This window comes from Triplophysa rosa, linkage group LG2 (genome assembly GCF_024868665.1).
Source record: "Triplophysa rosa linkage group LG2, Trosa_1v2, whole genome shotgun sequence".
Lineage (NCBI taxonomy): Eukaryota > Metazoa > Chordata > Actinopteri > Cypriniformes > Nemacheilidae > Triplophysa > Triplophysa rosa.
Genome location: NC_079891.1, coordinates 27,095,206 through 27,111,522, shown reverse-complemented (window position 1 = coordinate 27,111,522; position 16,317 = coordinate 27,095,206). Strand labels below are relative to the sequence as shown.

Below are 16,317 nucleotides of genomic sequence, written 5' to 3'. Positions count from 1 at the left end.
TAATGATGGTCAAATTGTTGTGCAACAGCTACTTAAGAGTTTTTAAACTGTTCAATGGTCAGAAAAATGTCCACCAAAAAAATACATTGCTGTTAAAGATGTTTTGAGTCACTGTAAGACGTGATTTTTTGTGTCGTAAGGCGTAAAAAACATTAACGTCTCATGTTGCAAAACCTGAATCTCCTATTGGATTAGTGTCATATCAGGTACGATCACACGTTGAACGAGTTAAACCTATGGCCCATTTCTTATTACGCAATTGCATAGATGAGCAACAAGTGGTATTACCTCAGGCGGAAAAATGCCAAAAATCTCACGCATGACGTGTGAGCTCCCATTTTCTGCTGGCTCGGAGCCCGACGTTACAAACCCCACTGTACGGCATCAATATTGACTCGGGCCATTGTCGCGGGCCATTGTCACATACTTATTATACAATTAACCTTACTTTATGTGGAGGCTGAATATGGAGTGTGCCGGGGCTATTGTGCATGAGTCATTCTCATGTATGGGATCAGTCTCATTATAAGCAAGGGCCGGAGAATAAAGAGAGGAAACACATTGATGTCTCCTGGTGTTGTGTCGACAATCAAATCAAAATTTAAGTGGGGGCCTCACTAGAGAGCCGGAGAGTCCAGAGAAAGCCTGAAAAAAGCCAAACATCATACATGTGAGAGAGACGCGGAGATCCAAAATGACAGATTGGATGGTCGGAGATAAAAGAGAGAGGAGGGATGAAGTGAGGAGGGGGGTTAGTTGAGAGCAAAGAAAGAGAGATGGACAGAAGCCGGGGAGGAAGAAAAGCAAGGGAGACAGCGAGGGGTAAAAAGGGGGTCGAGAAGAAAGTAAGAGGGAGAGAGGCAGAGGAGGAGGGGGTTGGTTAGTCGCTGGAGAAAGTTCTTAAGCTTTTTCAATGACAAGCAGATTGAAAGCCCCTCTATTCAGAAGCGCCCCGGCTTCTGTTCTCATGTAAATAGAGTCTGCGGCCTTCCCTCCATCCATCACACTGCCCGGTAGTCCGGCCAGGCCTTTACGAGCCTCCCACTTGTGAAATCACCATGCCCCACAAACACTATGGCCACGGAAGGGGGGTTGGGGAGGAGAGGCAGGGTGCGAGGAAAGGCAGAGAGGCCACCTACGCTGTGTGAGACATCATGAGTGTTAAAACTGTAACAGGGCCACTGAGAATAGTAAAGTGCCTGTAAATAGTGACGATAAAGGAGAAAAAAAGCATGATGTGGGTAAAAATGATTGAAACTGGTGAAGTTCATGGATGACCTAGGCTTACTTATTGTTGCAAAACCGTGTTATACGTGCCACATTCATGACACCAGCTTTTAAATGTAGCTTACATGTTGCTCAATATATCTCTAAACAAAAGATCTTTGAAGGTTTTTTTAAACCTGCTGTAGCACGTCTTTGTAACTTATTGAGTATTTTCTACTGGTCTAAAATGACATTGCATGCATTCAAGTCAGAAACTTAATTTTTGCATTTTTTTCATTCTAAACCCTTTAGAAACTTTAGCAGTTATGTTTGTTGTTGTCTACATCTATATGTGGAGTTGTATGGAGCCTCCCTCCAGTGTTGAACACTGGTATTACAATTTCTCACATATAAAACCTTTTTAATCCCAAGTGATTTAAGAGAGATAACACAACCTAAGTGAAGCACTGTTTGGATAAAATTGTAAGACTGCAGATTTCAGGAGAAGAAAGCTCACACGAAACAAATGTAAAAAGTGATGCGTACATTTTTTTTGTTTTTTGATACACGTCCATTGAAATAGGAAATATTACATAATATTACAACAGTTGGTCCGATTAAAACATCGTCATTTTAAACCTGAATGATTTTCTAATATTTTGAAAAATGTTGGTAAAAGAAAACTGGGGACCAACGATTTTCTGTTACCAACATTTTTCAAAATATCTTTTGTGTTCTGCAGAAAATAGAAACTCGTACAGGTTTTAAATGACAAGAGGGCATGGAAATAATGACAGAATTTTCATTTTGAAGGTGAACTATCCCTTTAAGTGGTTAATTTGCAACGGTGGTTACAATTAGGATAGGAAACGCTGTTATGAGTTATGCTGCAGCTTTATTGAACTCCCCCATCCCCAACACAAACCAAATACAAAAAAAAGTGAAATACCTCAATGTTGCAAAATGATTTCTTTTTCTCCATCACACATTTTTGTACCACTCAGAGTTCAGTCAAGATCCAACCGAGCGAAGACTACCATGTACCGAAATACAGTAGGTCCACAGACTCGTATGCCAGTCGAGGGTGATTAAATAGCTCTGGCCCATAGTTTTACAGTAAATAGTACAGCACGTACAATGAATATAGAGTCGCTGGATTTGGAAGAAAAAGCTTTTTTAAATGGTCAATTTAAATGCTAGCACACCATGTGTCCAAAGTAAACTGTAAACACAAGGTGTTTTCTAGAAACATCAATGCATGTACAGAGGCATGGAATGCTGAAAACGTAACGTAGTCAATTACCCATCCAAAACACTCTATGATTCCCATTTAAAACAATGACTAATCGAGAGCAGAACGAAAGACCTTGCTGCTCATCTCTGCGAGAGGTGGCTAAGCTTGTACTTCACAATGTTTATTTAGAGTTAGATGGAAATAGCATTTGAGTTTTATAAAATTTCTCTTATAACTACATATTGGGGAGGATGAAATGACTCATTTGTGATTGTGGAGCAAAGATGGAGGAAATGAACAATCCTCTACTCTTTTTAGAAGGCCATAAACTGCAATATAGAGAGTGAATGGGGGTTGGAGAGAGGGGGGTCAAAAAAACTTCTAGATCAGGTCAGCCACATTCATGGGCATCTCTTCTACGGTGGTGTTGTAGAAGGTCTCGATGTCCCGCAGCGTGCGCTTGTCATCTTCTGTCACCATGTTAATAGCCACTCCCTTCCTGCCAAAACGGCCTCCTCTTCCAATCCTGAGAATATCACAGATGTGTATAATAATAAATAAGTAACTGACAATAAGCAGGTATGTGAGCATATTTGCATAGCATCTCAGGATGGCAGTTAAGGTGGCATTCAAGCACTTCTAACCCAAGTCCTTCAGCTAATCCTAACCTCTTTGAGCCTTTAACCTCTACTCTACCTTCCTTCCCCTGAGATTGCTGTTTGGAAACCAGCTCTGCGGGTGTAAACAGGCTCAAGGTTAGAGTGATGTGGAAAGTCATGTGTCAAACCGACCTGTGAATGTAATTCTCTCGATTGGTTGGCAGGTCATAGTTGATCACCAGTGACACCTGCTGGACATCAATACCTCTGGCCTATGAATGAGATATTGAACAAAAAACAGTCCTTCACAGGTGTTCTCTCTTACTTTTTAACATTTTGTTAAATTTCACATACTATCACTGACATTCCTAACGGTAACATTTAACATGCGTTTTTTGTGTGTGGCTTGTAAGAGCTAAGGGAAAGGACAAAATGACCCAGCCACAGTGAACATACTTTCTCTATCAGATACTGTTCAGAGAGGACTAGTGACATAAAGCAGTCTATATGCTCACCAGCAGATCTGTGGTAATAAGAACGCGACTGGAACCAGAGCGGAATTCCCTCATGATCAAGTCACGATCCTTCTGGTCCATGTCTCCATGCTTAAAAACAATCGCACAAAGGTTAAACACACCCAAGGGCTGCAAACACCAAACTCTTTTATGTATTTCTTGCGCTCACATAGATGCACCATCTATGCTATGAGACAAATGCAGATTAGAATCGAAATGATGCCCGGCCAACAAATCATTCACACTTAAATCTGTTCTTCTCAATCAGTTAAATGGGCTAGCAAAACATTTACACATACAAACAGTTCACTCAAATACCTTTGTTGTAATTAAACAATAAAACACAAAAATCAAATATGAACACTGGACAAAGTGAAAACCTAGAAAACATCTTACCTAATTGCTTACAAAAAGAAAGATCTTACGATCAGCACCTGCATCTGCAGGTTACAAAACGCATAGTACAACAAAAATGTATTTGTTCTGTTGAACTCAAAAGAAGATATTTTGAAGAATGTAGGAAAGCAAACCGTTCCGGTGCACTTTTGACTACCGTTGTCATTTTTCTATGGTACTCAATGGTGGCCAAGAACTGTTTGGTTACAAGCCAAACAGTTTCACTTCCACTTCCAAATATCTTTCCCTGTGTTCATTAGAACAAAGAAATGTGTACAGATTGGAACAACCCAAGGGTGAGTAAATGAAGTAAATTTTCATTTTTGGGTGAACTGTCCCTTTAACAGCAGAGTTCTACAGCAACTAATAGAATGAATTAGAGGTCAGTCTCACGTCTTGTCGATCTTCTGTTGCCTGCGACACAGGCAATAACGTCACAGCCGTCAGTACACTCAAAGCCGCAAGTTAACATGTAAACGTTCATGTGCACAGCCTGTCTTTCACGGTTCGTTTGTACTCGCATGTGGGTCCACACGAGTCTGACTGACACGCATCTCTCATATCCGCTGACTGCACGAGCGCGCACACGCATCATATACTGTACAGACAAAAAGGTGCACTGTAGTTCATCTCTCGTTGCTCCTTCTACTTGGGGTATGTATGCTAACAGTGATGCTGAACTCTGACACATGCTAAACTCATGTTGAAGTCGTTCACTCTGTGTAAAACAAACGTAAATTCCATTCAACCTGATTGCTTGTCTTGCGTTAAAACTACGGTAATTTCTCTTAGGTAAAATGACATTGAACGAGTCACGACTTCTACTTGTTTTTAAAATCCAAAATATAAAATGTGAATAAATCAACCTATATATGTGATTATCTGATTCCAGTTCTTTACTAATACAAAAAAAAGTGATGATACATATAAATCTTTAGAGTAGAATTCATTTATGAGATTTTTTACTTTTTATAGAAGCTGCAGCTAAAATGAACTAACCCACTTCTTTTAAGACTACAGACCCAAGATAAAGACAATTTATTCATTTCAGAAAATAAAGCAATGTTAGTTTCATGAACAGGAACAGACAAGAATAAAGTTAAAGTACTATTTTATTCATAGGCTTGTATCTTAAGACTTTTGTGAGATGGGTACAAAAGGATCAATTACGCGTTCAATTATTTTTCAATAATTTGTCTTATGAAAATAAAAATTGTTATTATGAAAAAGATTTGCATTGAAGAAAAGTAAATATGGTTTTATACATGTACTGTCAATTATAGTTTGTGGATAGAAAATCGGAATCGGCAGGTTTCACTTATAATAAAATCGGAAACTCAAGAAAATTGCAATCGGTGCATCTCTACAATGAATACCGACTAGAAAAACGTCAGCTTCACTGTATAAGCACAACTGGTAGAGCATTGCGTTAGCGGCATTAAACCTCATGGGTTCAATTCCCAGGGAATACACATACTGATAAAATGTATGCCTTGAAAGCGCTGTATGTCGCTTTGGATAAAAGTAACTTCCAAATGCATAAATGTAATGTGAAACTTCTAAACAAAATGTTAAACTGAACAATGGTCGTGTCAATACTTACCAGAGCTGAGACAGTGAAATCCCTGGCATGCATCTTCTCTGTGAGCCAATCCACTTTCCGGCGTGTGTTAATGAAGATCACCGCCTGAGTGATGGTCAGAGTCTCATAAAGATCACACAGTGTGTCCAGCTTCCATTCCTAACACATACAACAAGGAAGGGTTAGAAACATCACACTAATACCCTGTAAAAAATAATCATCCTGTGAAATTCTTGTGTCCTGTGAAAGTCCATTGCTCAAGTATATATAATATATTTGTGAATGTTTTAATGTTCCTTTGTCACCTCTTTCTCAACGTTGATGTAGAACTGGCGAATACCCTCAAGGGTGAGCTCCTCTTTCTTCACCAGGATACGCACTGGTTCTCGCATGAACTTGGTAGTGACGTCCAGCACCTCTGCAGGCATGGTGGCTGACAACAGCACCACCTGAAGGGCAGATGACAGAATGACACAAGGGTTTATGCTGAGGCCACTTCACATTGCCATCAGTCATATTCATGAACAAAATTATTTTGACCACTAGTTCCTGTAGCTATTAGAACATGACGCTAGCAACACAAAATGGGTTAGATTCCCAAGAAACAAAGACTGATAAAAATAAAATTGTAAATGCACATTGAAGGAGCTGTCTTCCAAAAGCTTAGTAGAAAGAGTTATTGTATAATTTTCTTGTTCTGTTAAACACAAAAGAAAACATTTTGAAGAATTTAGGAAAACAAATAGTTCTGGGGCTCCTGTGACAACCATTGTGCCAAGTCAATGGTGGCCCAGAAATCTCAGTTGCAACATTCTTCCAAATATCTTTCTTTGTGTTCAACAGAACAAAATTTTTTATACCGGTTTGGAAAAACTGAACTGTCTCTTTCAAAGACCTTTAAAAAAAAAAAAGGGTCTGTTAAAGGGATATTTCAGAGGCAAAACAAAATTTCCCCATGTTTACTCTCATCCTGATTGAATATGACTTTCTTCTTGAAGAATAAAACTGTTATTATGAGGCTTGTTTTTCCGGCAAATGACAGTGACGAAAGCTCCCGCACAGAGACGACGATATCCTATTGGAACAAAACGAAAAATGCCGCATTCGTCACTGGAACTTACGACACGCCTGCATCATTTGCCGGAAAAACAAGCCTCTGGTTCACACGCAGCCAAGGGAAAACGGAAGTTAGACATTAACGTTAATAGCGCTCTCAATATGAATATTTCTCTTAAACAAATGCATCGATTCGCTTCAGAAGACCGAAGCCGTGTCGAGCAGTTCTTTGATCGATGGATCCACTTTTTGGAGCCCCCCATCCACTCCCATTCTACCGCTTGGAAGAAAAATGATACGTGGTATTATAACTCCGACTGCATTATTCTTCAAGCAGAGAGTCATATTCAGTAAGGATACCTTGAGGGTGAGTAAAACATGGGGAAATTTTGTTTATTATAACACTATACCACTCTTAAATGTTAAAAATAGCTTGTTTTTACTTTCAACCCATTTCCACAACTTCTTTATGTTGGTCTGTTTTGTTGTATCCTAACCTGTATGTTGGAAGTGAGTTTCTGGAAAATCTCATAGATCTGGTCTTTAAATCCACGACTCAGCATCTCATCGGCTTCATCCAGGACAAACATTCTAATGTACTTGGATGCTAGAAGAAGGATATGCAAAATCCATCACAATCCATCACATCCAGTGATTTTTCAATCATCTCTAACAGTACTCACAGAGGAACTTGCGGTTAAGCATGTCATATACACGGCCTGGGGTTCCCACTACAATATGCGGTGCCTCCGCCTGCAGTTTCTGGACCTCATTGCGCACGTTTGTGCCCCCGATACAGGCGTGGCATGTCGCACCCATGTAGTCTCCAAGAGCCAAGATCACCTTCTGGATCTGTATTGACAGAAAATAGCAGGGTTTCAAATAAAAATGAATTTCTTAATGAATTACTTACTATTAGAACAGCTTTGACCTTGAACAATAAGACTTTGCTCTGAGTGTTTGAATAGCAACTGTATTATATTGAAGGTGCAATGCTTCATAAAAGCCATTTAAAAACACAAAACTGTTTTGTTTAACACAAAAAAATGCAAAACTGTGAACCGCATTACTTTCCATAAGAATAAGTAATGATGCGACAAAATTGGTAAAACTTCTTTTTAGAAAATAACACAAAAAAATCGTTTTTTTAATACATTTTTCAAAACTGGCCAAAATTTTGACATGTTCCATGCATAGTTTTCAACTCCACAGCATGTGACTAGTAAGTACTACATAAAATACTTAAAATATTGTTAACCAACACACCGTGAGAAATCTGTGGACCAGCTGAACTGCTGACACTATAGTTCTGTAGCAAGTCAACCAAACAGCGAATGCAGACACCACTAACCTGCTGAGCCAGTTCACGTGTGGGTGCCAGGACCAGGGCCTGAGACCCTTTCAGCTCTATATCAATCTGCTGCAGGATAGAGATGGCAAAGGTGGCGGTCTTGCCGGTACCCGACTGGGCCTGTGCAATGACATCATATCCTGAAGTGGAGAAACAAACAAGAGTGGATGAAATGATAATCATTGATTCATAGGACAAGATGTTCTTAAAGCATAAAATGATAGATGACGGTAGACAGGGGTCTCAAGATGCAGTTTTATCCCAAAACGACCATTTTGCATACAGAATATACACTTACGTGGACTTGTACGTACAAAAATGTAAAGGTATCTTACCCTTGATACAAGGGAGAATCGCCCTTTGCTGGATGGCAGAGGGCTTTTCAAAACCATAGGCATAGATTCCCCTGAGGAGAGTCTCACGCAGGTTCATGTCATCAAAGCTGTCCACAATCTCATTCCAGTTACTCTGTAGTTAACGGAAAACAATTTTTTTCAGATGTTGATTAAGAACTAATATTCATAATACCATCACACTCTAAAAAGACAATGCGTAGAGGATAACAGGTTGGCAGTTGTTCAATAAAACTGACCCCCACAATGAGGACAAGACAGTCAAAACAGTGTGCCAACTGGCCTGTGCCAAAGGATCCACGCAGGGTTAAAATATGATAGTTAATTGTGAAAGAATAGAAATTAACTCACTTCAATGATTCCATCTGGCTCCATGCCCTCAGGGCCATTGTCTCTCGGTCTGTAAAGAAATGTCACATTAGAGAAATGTCACATTAGGCATACTGTTGACATGTACGATGGAATGACAGCTCTGTTCACCCATAAATAAAACTAGGAAATATGCTACTTAAAACAGACAAAAACAGGCACTACGACATACTAAATGCGTGGTAATTTTTGTTATGGATTCATGATTTAGCGAAATCATTAATTTAGCAACATTTTCTGGTTGCAAAAGTCCCGTCGATCGTGTTTAAAACAATGCGCCATAAATAACATTTCATGTGTTTTTAAAATCAAGTGAATAGCTTAAATATACTAGGTTGATCGTAAGACGCATTATATCCATATGAATCATAATTTTATTCTCGGACTGAACCGTAATTTGGGGCGGGTAAAACTAGAGAGGTTGTAATGCTAATACGTCCAAGCAGGCCTTGTTGCAAAGAGCTCATATGCTAACGCCGGTGTATTTTTGGAGCTCATTTACCAAGTCCAAGTCACCAACCACAAAACAATCCGACATTTCCGAAAACAGCTAGTCTGAACGACTCGAGGGTGACAGCTTGTACGCACATGACCTGAAATAGCTAAATAAATAAGATCGTAAAATTTCGGTTTCCCTACCTCTCTTCATAATCTGCCGACATTATCACAAAGGGCGAGCACAGCGCGAAAATGTTTTATATATTTTAACACGGGTTTCTTACTAAAATTGTGATTGCAGCATTCGACCATCAGTCAGAACGTCAACCCCTTTTCTGTAATCTCTTTGGGTAAAATCAACGCCAATTACCAAACAGTACCCGCCTTTTTGGAGTTAGATAGAGCTGAAAACACCGCCCATCAAACGTTAGACCCGCCCTACACTAAATTCGATTGGGCTAAAATGAAAGCCCCAAATATAATTGGCTCGGTCTACCGTGACGTACATCACGTCGTCTTAGGCCCCATGAGTTTCACGTATGGTATTCACATAATGGTCCCATATGTCAAACACTCTGTAAGTGAACTTGAAACAGTTGCATACAAAATCCCCTTTTTGGCGTAAAACTGTAACGAACGTACAGTTGTATATCTCAACGTGGAGCAACTTAGTTATGGTTGGACGTGTTTTCCTTATTTTGACATGACAATATCATTATCGAAATAGTAATTTTAAGATATTTAAAAGTTTGTACTTTTTACGAAATCACCCAATTATATTATGATCAATATAAAAAAACGAGGATATTCAACCGTTTTTGTTTGTTTTATTAGTACATATTACAACAACGTATGCATCTCAAAAGATATAAAAACAGTTTAATTTACAGCTGCTCTTTTTCTCTCTCCGTAGTTTTTCGTTTAAATCGCATAGATACATAACAGACAATATTTAACAAACAAAACAATATTGAAAAAACAAAAATCCTCATAGCCTATAGTGTTGTGGTCCATAGAATATCGCATTACATTTGTTTAAATGTCTGCAGGTCCCCCTCGTTACTCCATGATGTAACTGTGAAGCATACAATGAACATCAAGAACGTGAAAAATAAAAAATATACTTGCCAACAAAATGGCAGCACCTATGAAAAAGTTCACTGAATTTACACCCCCCCCCCCCCCCAATTTCTTGAAAATAACCCCTTTTTTGTTTCGATCTGAACCAACAAACAACTGGGCTGCAGTGTCGCAGACTCGTATTCACAAAGTCAAAATACAAAATCAGTGGGAAAAAGAAAGGGGGGTTAAACGTTTGATGCCTCCCATCTAAACGCTGGACATGGAGCTTATGTAGAAGTGTAGGACGTCTCTTGTTCTTCTAGTTTACAGTGACAGTTTACAGTGACATAGTTCTTTGTACATTTGTCTCCGTAGCTTTGGCATATCCTGCTGACCAAAGCTGAATGGCTGCTCCAGGGCCAGGCACTTACAGTACTGCAACGTAACAATAACATAAGAGAATAGATGAGTAAAACAAACCAATGAGGATTGATGATGCGCATTTACTTAGGCTATAATCAAGTTTTAAAATAACTCACAGAACAGATGCTCAATTGTGAAAATAAGCTTACCTGAAGGACAAAAGCTCCACAATCACTGTCATTGTTCTGCCTTGCCACATTCTAGAGACAGAAAAGTCAATATCATACACACAAATTGTTCTACTCTTTCTACCTCTCTTTACCTCCCAAATACACATGCACACAAATCTGTACAAGCCACAGTCGCAATAGTTTTCATACAAAGTCATCTGTTTTTTGCAAGTTTTGCCAAACCAGTACATGATACACACACACACACACTTAAAAGTCACCTTTCACCCACCATTTTGAAAAAGCCTTTCCACCCTGTGTAAAATTCCTTCTGTTCTCTCTTGATTGCTTCTGCTTGCAGGTATTTGGCAATGTGCTGTAGAGAAATACAAATAGTCGAGTTCTGACTCAACCCAAGCACAAGGAACACAGCCATTAACAACAGCGGCCATAGACAAAAACCACACAACAGTTTCTTCACCTACTTTGGGACAATGGCGGTTGAGGGTCCTCTGGGAATCAAAGTAAGTGACGGTACGCTGAGGCACATTAACACACACTAATGACCAGTGCACCTCTAGATGAATGGGGATCAACAAGAACTTCTTCTGAAAAATATCAACCTGAGGAAGAGACGTAACATTGAAGTCCTCAAGCAGTACATAATTATAACATAGTATTTGACTCTGGTATGCCAATGAAAAGAGTCAATCAAATAATAAAAAAAGGTATAACATCATACGGGCACATCTGCATTTAGATTCATAGTGTCCATAATCATCCAAATATGATTATGGATAGTTTATTCATTCTTCATCAAGATTTTAGGTTAAAGGTTACAAAACTGTACAAGAGGAAAGTGTATATTTTAGGTGCTGTGACAATTTTTTTTCCATATTCTTTGCCTTTTTTGCATACGTGTATTTTAAATCGTTCTGCACAATTAATATAAAATGGTTAAATATGTTAGACTAAAATAGACAGCTGGAGAACAGCAGTCAACTACAGGACGTCTAATTTATAAAAATCATTGTTTATTAGCAAAATATGAAGAAGAGCTACAGTACATAAGAGACCAAACCCCACCACTCCCCAAATACTGACGTTTTTAGTCCACCGCTTCACCCCGTCATAACCTTTCGTCCGAAGCTTGTCATAAAAGAAGCTGTTGAAAAAGTGGACCTGCGAGTTAAAGAATGAGAAATAGTAAGACCACAAGAGCATCAAGTAGCCTCTTCAGAAAGCACCTTCTGTATACCTCGCCTGACAACTGTTTTATACTACATTCAGTCAAAGGAATATTTACAAAAAAATATGTCATCATTTACTCACACTTATGTCATTACCCTGTATCACTTTCTTCTGCATAGTGCCACTAGGACATTTCTCAATATTTTTTGTGTGTTCCACATAAGATTCATATACAGGTTTCGAAGGACATAGATAACATAAATGATGACAGAATATTTATTTTTGGTGAACTATGCCTTTAAACAAGATTATATAGTGATTTTCTCTTAAGTTAAATTCCCATGTTGTGCCTTTGTGTAAACACGTATGTGTGTGCATACCTTTTCAGGGGCAGCATCCATGACCAAATCCCCATACATGTTCATGACCTAAGTGACACAGTTATAGACATTAGAGAATGCTTACTCAGGAGAATCCCAGTACAATGGGCCCCATTCATCAAGTAAAAGGCAGAAACAAAGCTGTTTTGTGGCAGGTTATAATAGGTTCCAACAGCAAGTTGGATGATTTCTGATCATATTGCTAAAGTATACAGGAGCAACACCATGAAGCCAGTTATTAATGATTACAGCTTTTCCAAGACTTGTTAGGCAATGTAATTTTGCAAGATCATAAAGAAAATCGGAATCATCTGAAAACAGAAGCACTTATGTGCTTCACTTAAGTGACCCACCTGATCATTGAGCCAGTTCTGGCCATATAGCGTGCTCAGGTCATCCATGGTAAGGACGTGACGTTTGTAATTGACACGGAACCCCCGCATCACTGCGCTTCCGGACATGCGCTGGTAGGACTGCATTAAATGTTGCACCATTACTTTCCTGTAAATAAGCATTGATCGGTTCAGTTTTGTACTTGAGATTTCTGAGCGATAAAGTTATTTATTATTAACATCAAAAGCCTTTGTGACTGATTTGGGTGACCTCTGACCTGTGAGGACTCGAGAAGCTCTCGCTGAATATTTCCTGAAGCTTCTCCACCACCTCATCCACATGGATGGGGATCAGACTACCATACTGCTGAAGAAACTCGTCGAGAATACCTGAGAAAGAGGAATGAGAGAAGAAGGTGACATCCTTCAGAAAATACTACATGACAAGATAATAATGTACAAAATAATGTTGTACCTTGTACACAAGAGATGTGTTCGCTGTTAAGCTGATTCTGTGGAGAGGACTTTTCCCGTTGAGACTGAACGTTGGCAGGTGAAGTCCATTCCTCCCTGTCGCTCATGTTTGCACCATGGCTACCATCCTTTCCTTTCGAAACCCCATTTGTACAGGAGTCTAAGAAATCAAATGGGTCATTAGTGATGACCAACAGTAATGGTAAATAAAAAATAAAAATGATGAACAATTTAGATACAAAGTTTCAGTCCGACAGCGATAATATGCACCTCCACATGTTATCAAATAAAAAACATCAAGCAACTGGTTATTGTAAGAAACAAAAATTCATATAAGTATAAATGGAGTATGAAGGAATGAAGTTTGAGATATTTATAATAATGTAAATACTTAAGTCATTGTATCAGAGTCATAATTTTAGTATTGTGACAACACATTTCTGTTGTTTAGTTAGTTTACAACTCAAAAACAGAGCAAAAACACTTTAGTTGCCAAATGTAAAACTCAGTCTAGTGAAGAATCATAAGCCAAGCAATAGAAACATACCAGAATGCCACTTAATGGCAATAAATACAAAATCTGTAACATATGCCATATGATGAACTTAAACACTCACCTTCTGTCTCTTCTGCTGTCCCCAAAAGTCCTTCACGGTCTCCATTTAACAAAGTACTGCTAGACAGTCTCTGATAAAGCAGATTGTCAAAGTGGCGGCGTCTCTGACATCTGCGTACCCTCCTGTATCCCATAGTTCCCGCCCATTTGGCCCGTTGGCGCCAAGTTCTCCACTGCTGGGCCAGGCGGTGCCGAATGCTCGGGTACCTCAGGCCCCCCCGATGCCTCAACCGGGCTAGCCTTTTCTCTTTGAGCGTACTGTGCCCAGTCTGGGCCAAGCAGTGGGTAAAGTCACCTGTAACACTAATATCTATTTCCACAGGCTGTGAAGTTTCTGGCGAGCCCCAGTCCTCGGTGCCTTTATCACTCCACTGAAAATCACCCTTGGCTTTCTTTTCCACCAGATCTTCCTCACTCTCCATCTCCACACTTTCTTCCCCTTCTTCCTCCACCGCCTCCTCAGGGACAGTATAGTCTGCACCCCACATGATGACGTCTTCCGCTCTATGCCCCAGTTTGAAGTGGGCGGGGCTGGGGGCATGTTGGGCCATGGCTGGATTCATTAGGTGGCCGCCTCCGATGGCACCCCCACTCCCCGTGCCTTCTTGCCCCGCGGTCAGCGTCAGCTCATTGGACCAGTGTGTTTGAGCCAGGCTGCTGCCACTGTCTCTCATGATCCAAGAGCACCCTACGACCTGCGCCAGCCTGCCTCCTTGCTAATGCACAAAGTTAACAGTGTCAGAGACAGAGTGGAGAAAAAACACAAGGGCACAACGCAAAAAATGCACACGACAGAAAAGGTAAAAAGGAATGCATTTAATTTTAGGACAAACTGTAACTTTATTGCAATTGTATCAAAAAGTAGTTATGCATCTAAAAATGTGAATGCTGAACAATGACTTCTCTGTGAAACTTTTGATAAAACTTATCTTTGTGGGGTGGGAGTGTCACAGCACTACAGGAGAGGGAGGTAAAGGACCGACAATGCCTTGTTTTAGAAACATTTAACAGGTAGCAAGCAGTTAAGAAAAGCAAATGGCTTGCAGCTGTGGCCCCTGCTTTAGTGGGAATTAACATTTATCAAGAAGTTTTATTTAAAAAGTATTAATGTATCATTTAACTTAAAGGGATAGTTCACCCCAAATAGAAAATTCAGTCATCATTTACTCACCCTCTTGTCATTTTAAACCTGTATGACTTTCTTTCTTCTGCAGAACATGAGATAGTTTGAAGAATGTTGGTACAACAGTGGTATCCATTCTCTACATGGGGCAGTCATGGCCTAATGGTTAGAGACTCGAACTGGTAACCCAAACGCTGAGGTGAGACCCTTGAGCAAGGCACCTTTCCCCCAACTGCTCCCCGGGCACCGCAGAAATGGCTGCTGCCTGCTCTGAGTGTGTGTGTGCACTTGGTTGGGTTAAATGGACTCAAATCACATCACTTTCACAAGTCAATGGGTACCACCGTTGTTCGGTTTTCAACATTCTTGTGTTCTGAGAAACAAATAACGTCATACAGGTTTAAATGACACAATGGTGAGTAAATGATGACAGAATTTTCCTTTTTAGGTGAACTATAAGACATGTTAAAGAATGACAAAAAGTCTAATTAGGCACGTTCCTCTGACGGAACGTAAACGTAAATTAACATAAGGGGCGTTCTCATTTTAAGGGACATTAACAGAAAAAGAATAAAAAGCATGCATTCATCAAACACACATTTTCTATTATAGAGTGGCATTAACTATGGGTTAAAGGACCTTCTGAATGATTCTGCAGGTAGCACAAATACGCATGTTAGGTTTTTGACTGCGTTTATTTTTGACTACATTTCAACCACGTAAGTTAACGGAGTAAAAAAACAGCACAGCCTCCAGAGATAAACTTATGCCCACGATGCGCTTTGTTCTTTTATTTCCAGTGTTACTCTCCATTGCAGTGGCGTTGGGGATGCTTTGTAGCCGTTATAATACAGCCTTCAGTGTTTAGTCAAGATTTTGGTTTGAGGATTGCGTGCAACGGAGCAGAGAAGACCTCGCATCGATAACAAACCGCAATCGAACTAGCAAATCCAGCAGCGACCACACATAAACACTCGGCCTCCCATAACACGGTGAAGAAAGAAAAATGTGGGCTGTCGGTACCCCCGCTTACTTACCGTTTCCCCGTATCCTCGAGCCAAAAGCGTAAGCGTTGTCCACCAACGCAGCAAGCGGATAAATGAGCTTCGCGTGGAAGGGAAATAAAATGCAAAATAAATGTTTATTTTAATCTTGGCTCATTCAATGAGAGCTGGCGCTTCTTTAGAGCGAAAACACACTTCTTCCGCCGCGTCTCTATGACGTTGAAGATGCGTTCGACTTCGTGAGGACCTGCGATGCACAGTCCAATCGGCGTATGACATCACAGTATCGCGAGACCACTTGAAAACGAGTACTTTTGAATTTCTCTCGCAGAACTCAACTCAACTCAACTTTATTTATATAGCGCTTTTACAATTTTCATTGTTACAAAGCAGCTGCACATGAGACACATTGACTACAAGCAAAACAATCAAAGTTGTACCTGCAAAAACAAGAAAAGGTTGAAAACACAGAAGACAGACACACCCACACACAAAACACTCCA

The 16,317-nt window shown here is 39.9% G+C and overlaps 2 protein-coding genes across 2 annotated transcripts; both read right to left on the bottom strand.

The window, feature by feature from the left end:
- Positions 1–2,081: 2,081 nt before the first annotated feature.
- eif4a1b (eukaryotic translation initiation factor 4A1B) lies at positions 2,082–9,384 on the bottom strand. Its single transcript, XM_057325413.1, has 11 exons — positions 9,301–9,384; positions 8,644–8,692; positions 8,275–8,407; positions 7,940–8,079; positions 7,272–7,440; positions 7,086–7,195; positions 5,838–5,981; positions 5,554–5,691; positions 3,555–3,644; positions 3,232–3,311; positions 2,082–2,966 (listed from the first exon to the last, which is right to left on the bottom strand). Exons 1-11 carry the CDS (start codon positions 9,321–9,323, stop codon positions 2,822–2,824), a joined length of 1,221 nt encoding a protein of 406 aa, XP_057181396.1. The 5' UTR covers positions 9,324–9,384; the 3' UTR covers positions 2,082–2,821.
- Positions 9,385–9,915: 531 nt separating this feature from the next.
- On the bottom strand, positions 9,916–16,016 carry senp3a (SUMO specific peptidase 3a). Its single transcript, XM_057359321.1, has 11 exons — positions 15,848–16,016; positions 13,689–14,403; positions 13,073–13,231; positions 12,876–12,987; positions 12,619–12,766; positions 12,266–12,313; positions 11,799–11,876; positions 11,180–11,317; positions 10,987–11,070; positions 10,734–10,784; positions 9,916–10,596 (listed from the first exon to the last, which is right to left on the bottom strand). The coding sequence occupies exons 2-11, from the start codon at positions 14,359–14,361 to the stop codon at positions 10,486–10,488; spliced, it is 1,602 nt and encodes a 533-aa protein (XP_057215304.1). The 5' UTR covers positions 14,362–14,403; positions 15,848–16,016; the 3' UTR covers positions 9,916–10,485.
- Positions 16,017–16,317: the final 301 nt, after the last annotated feature.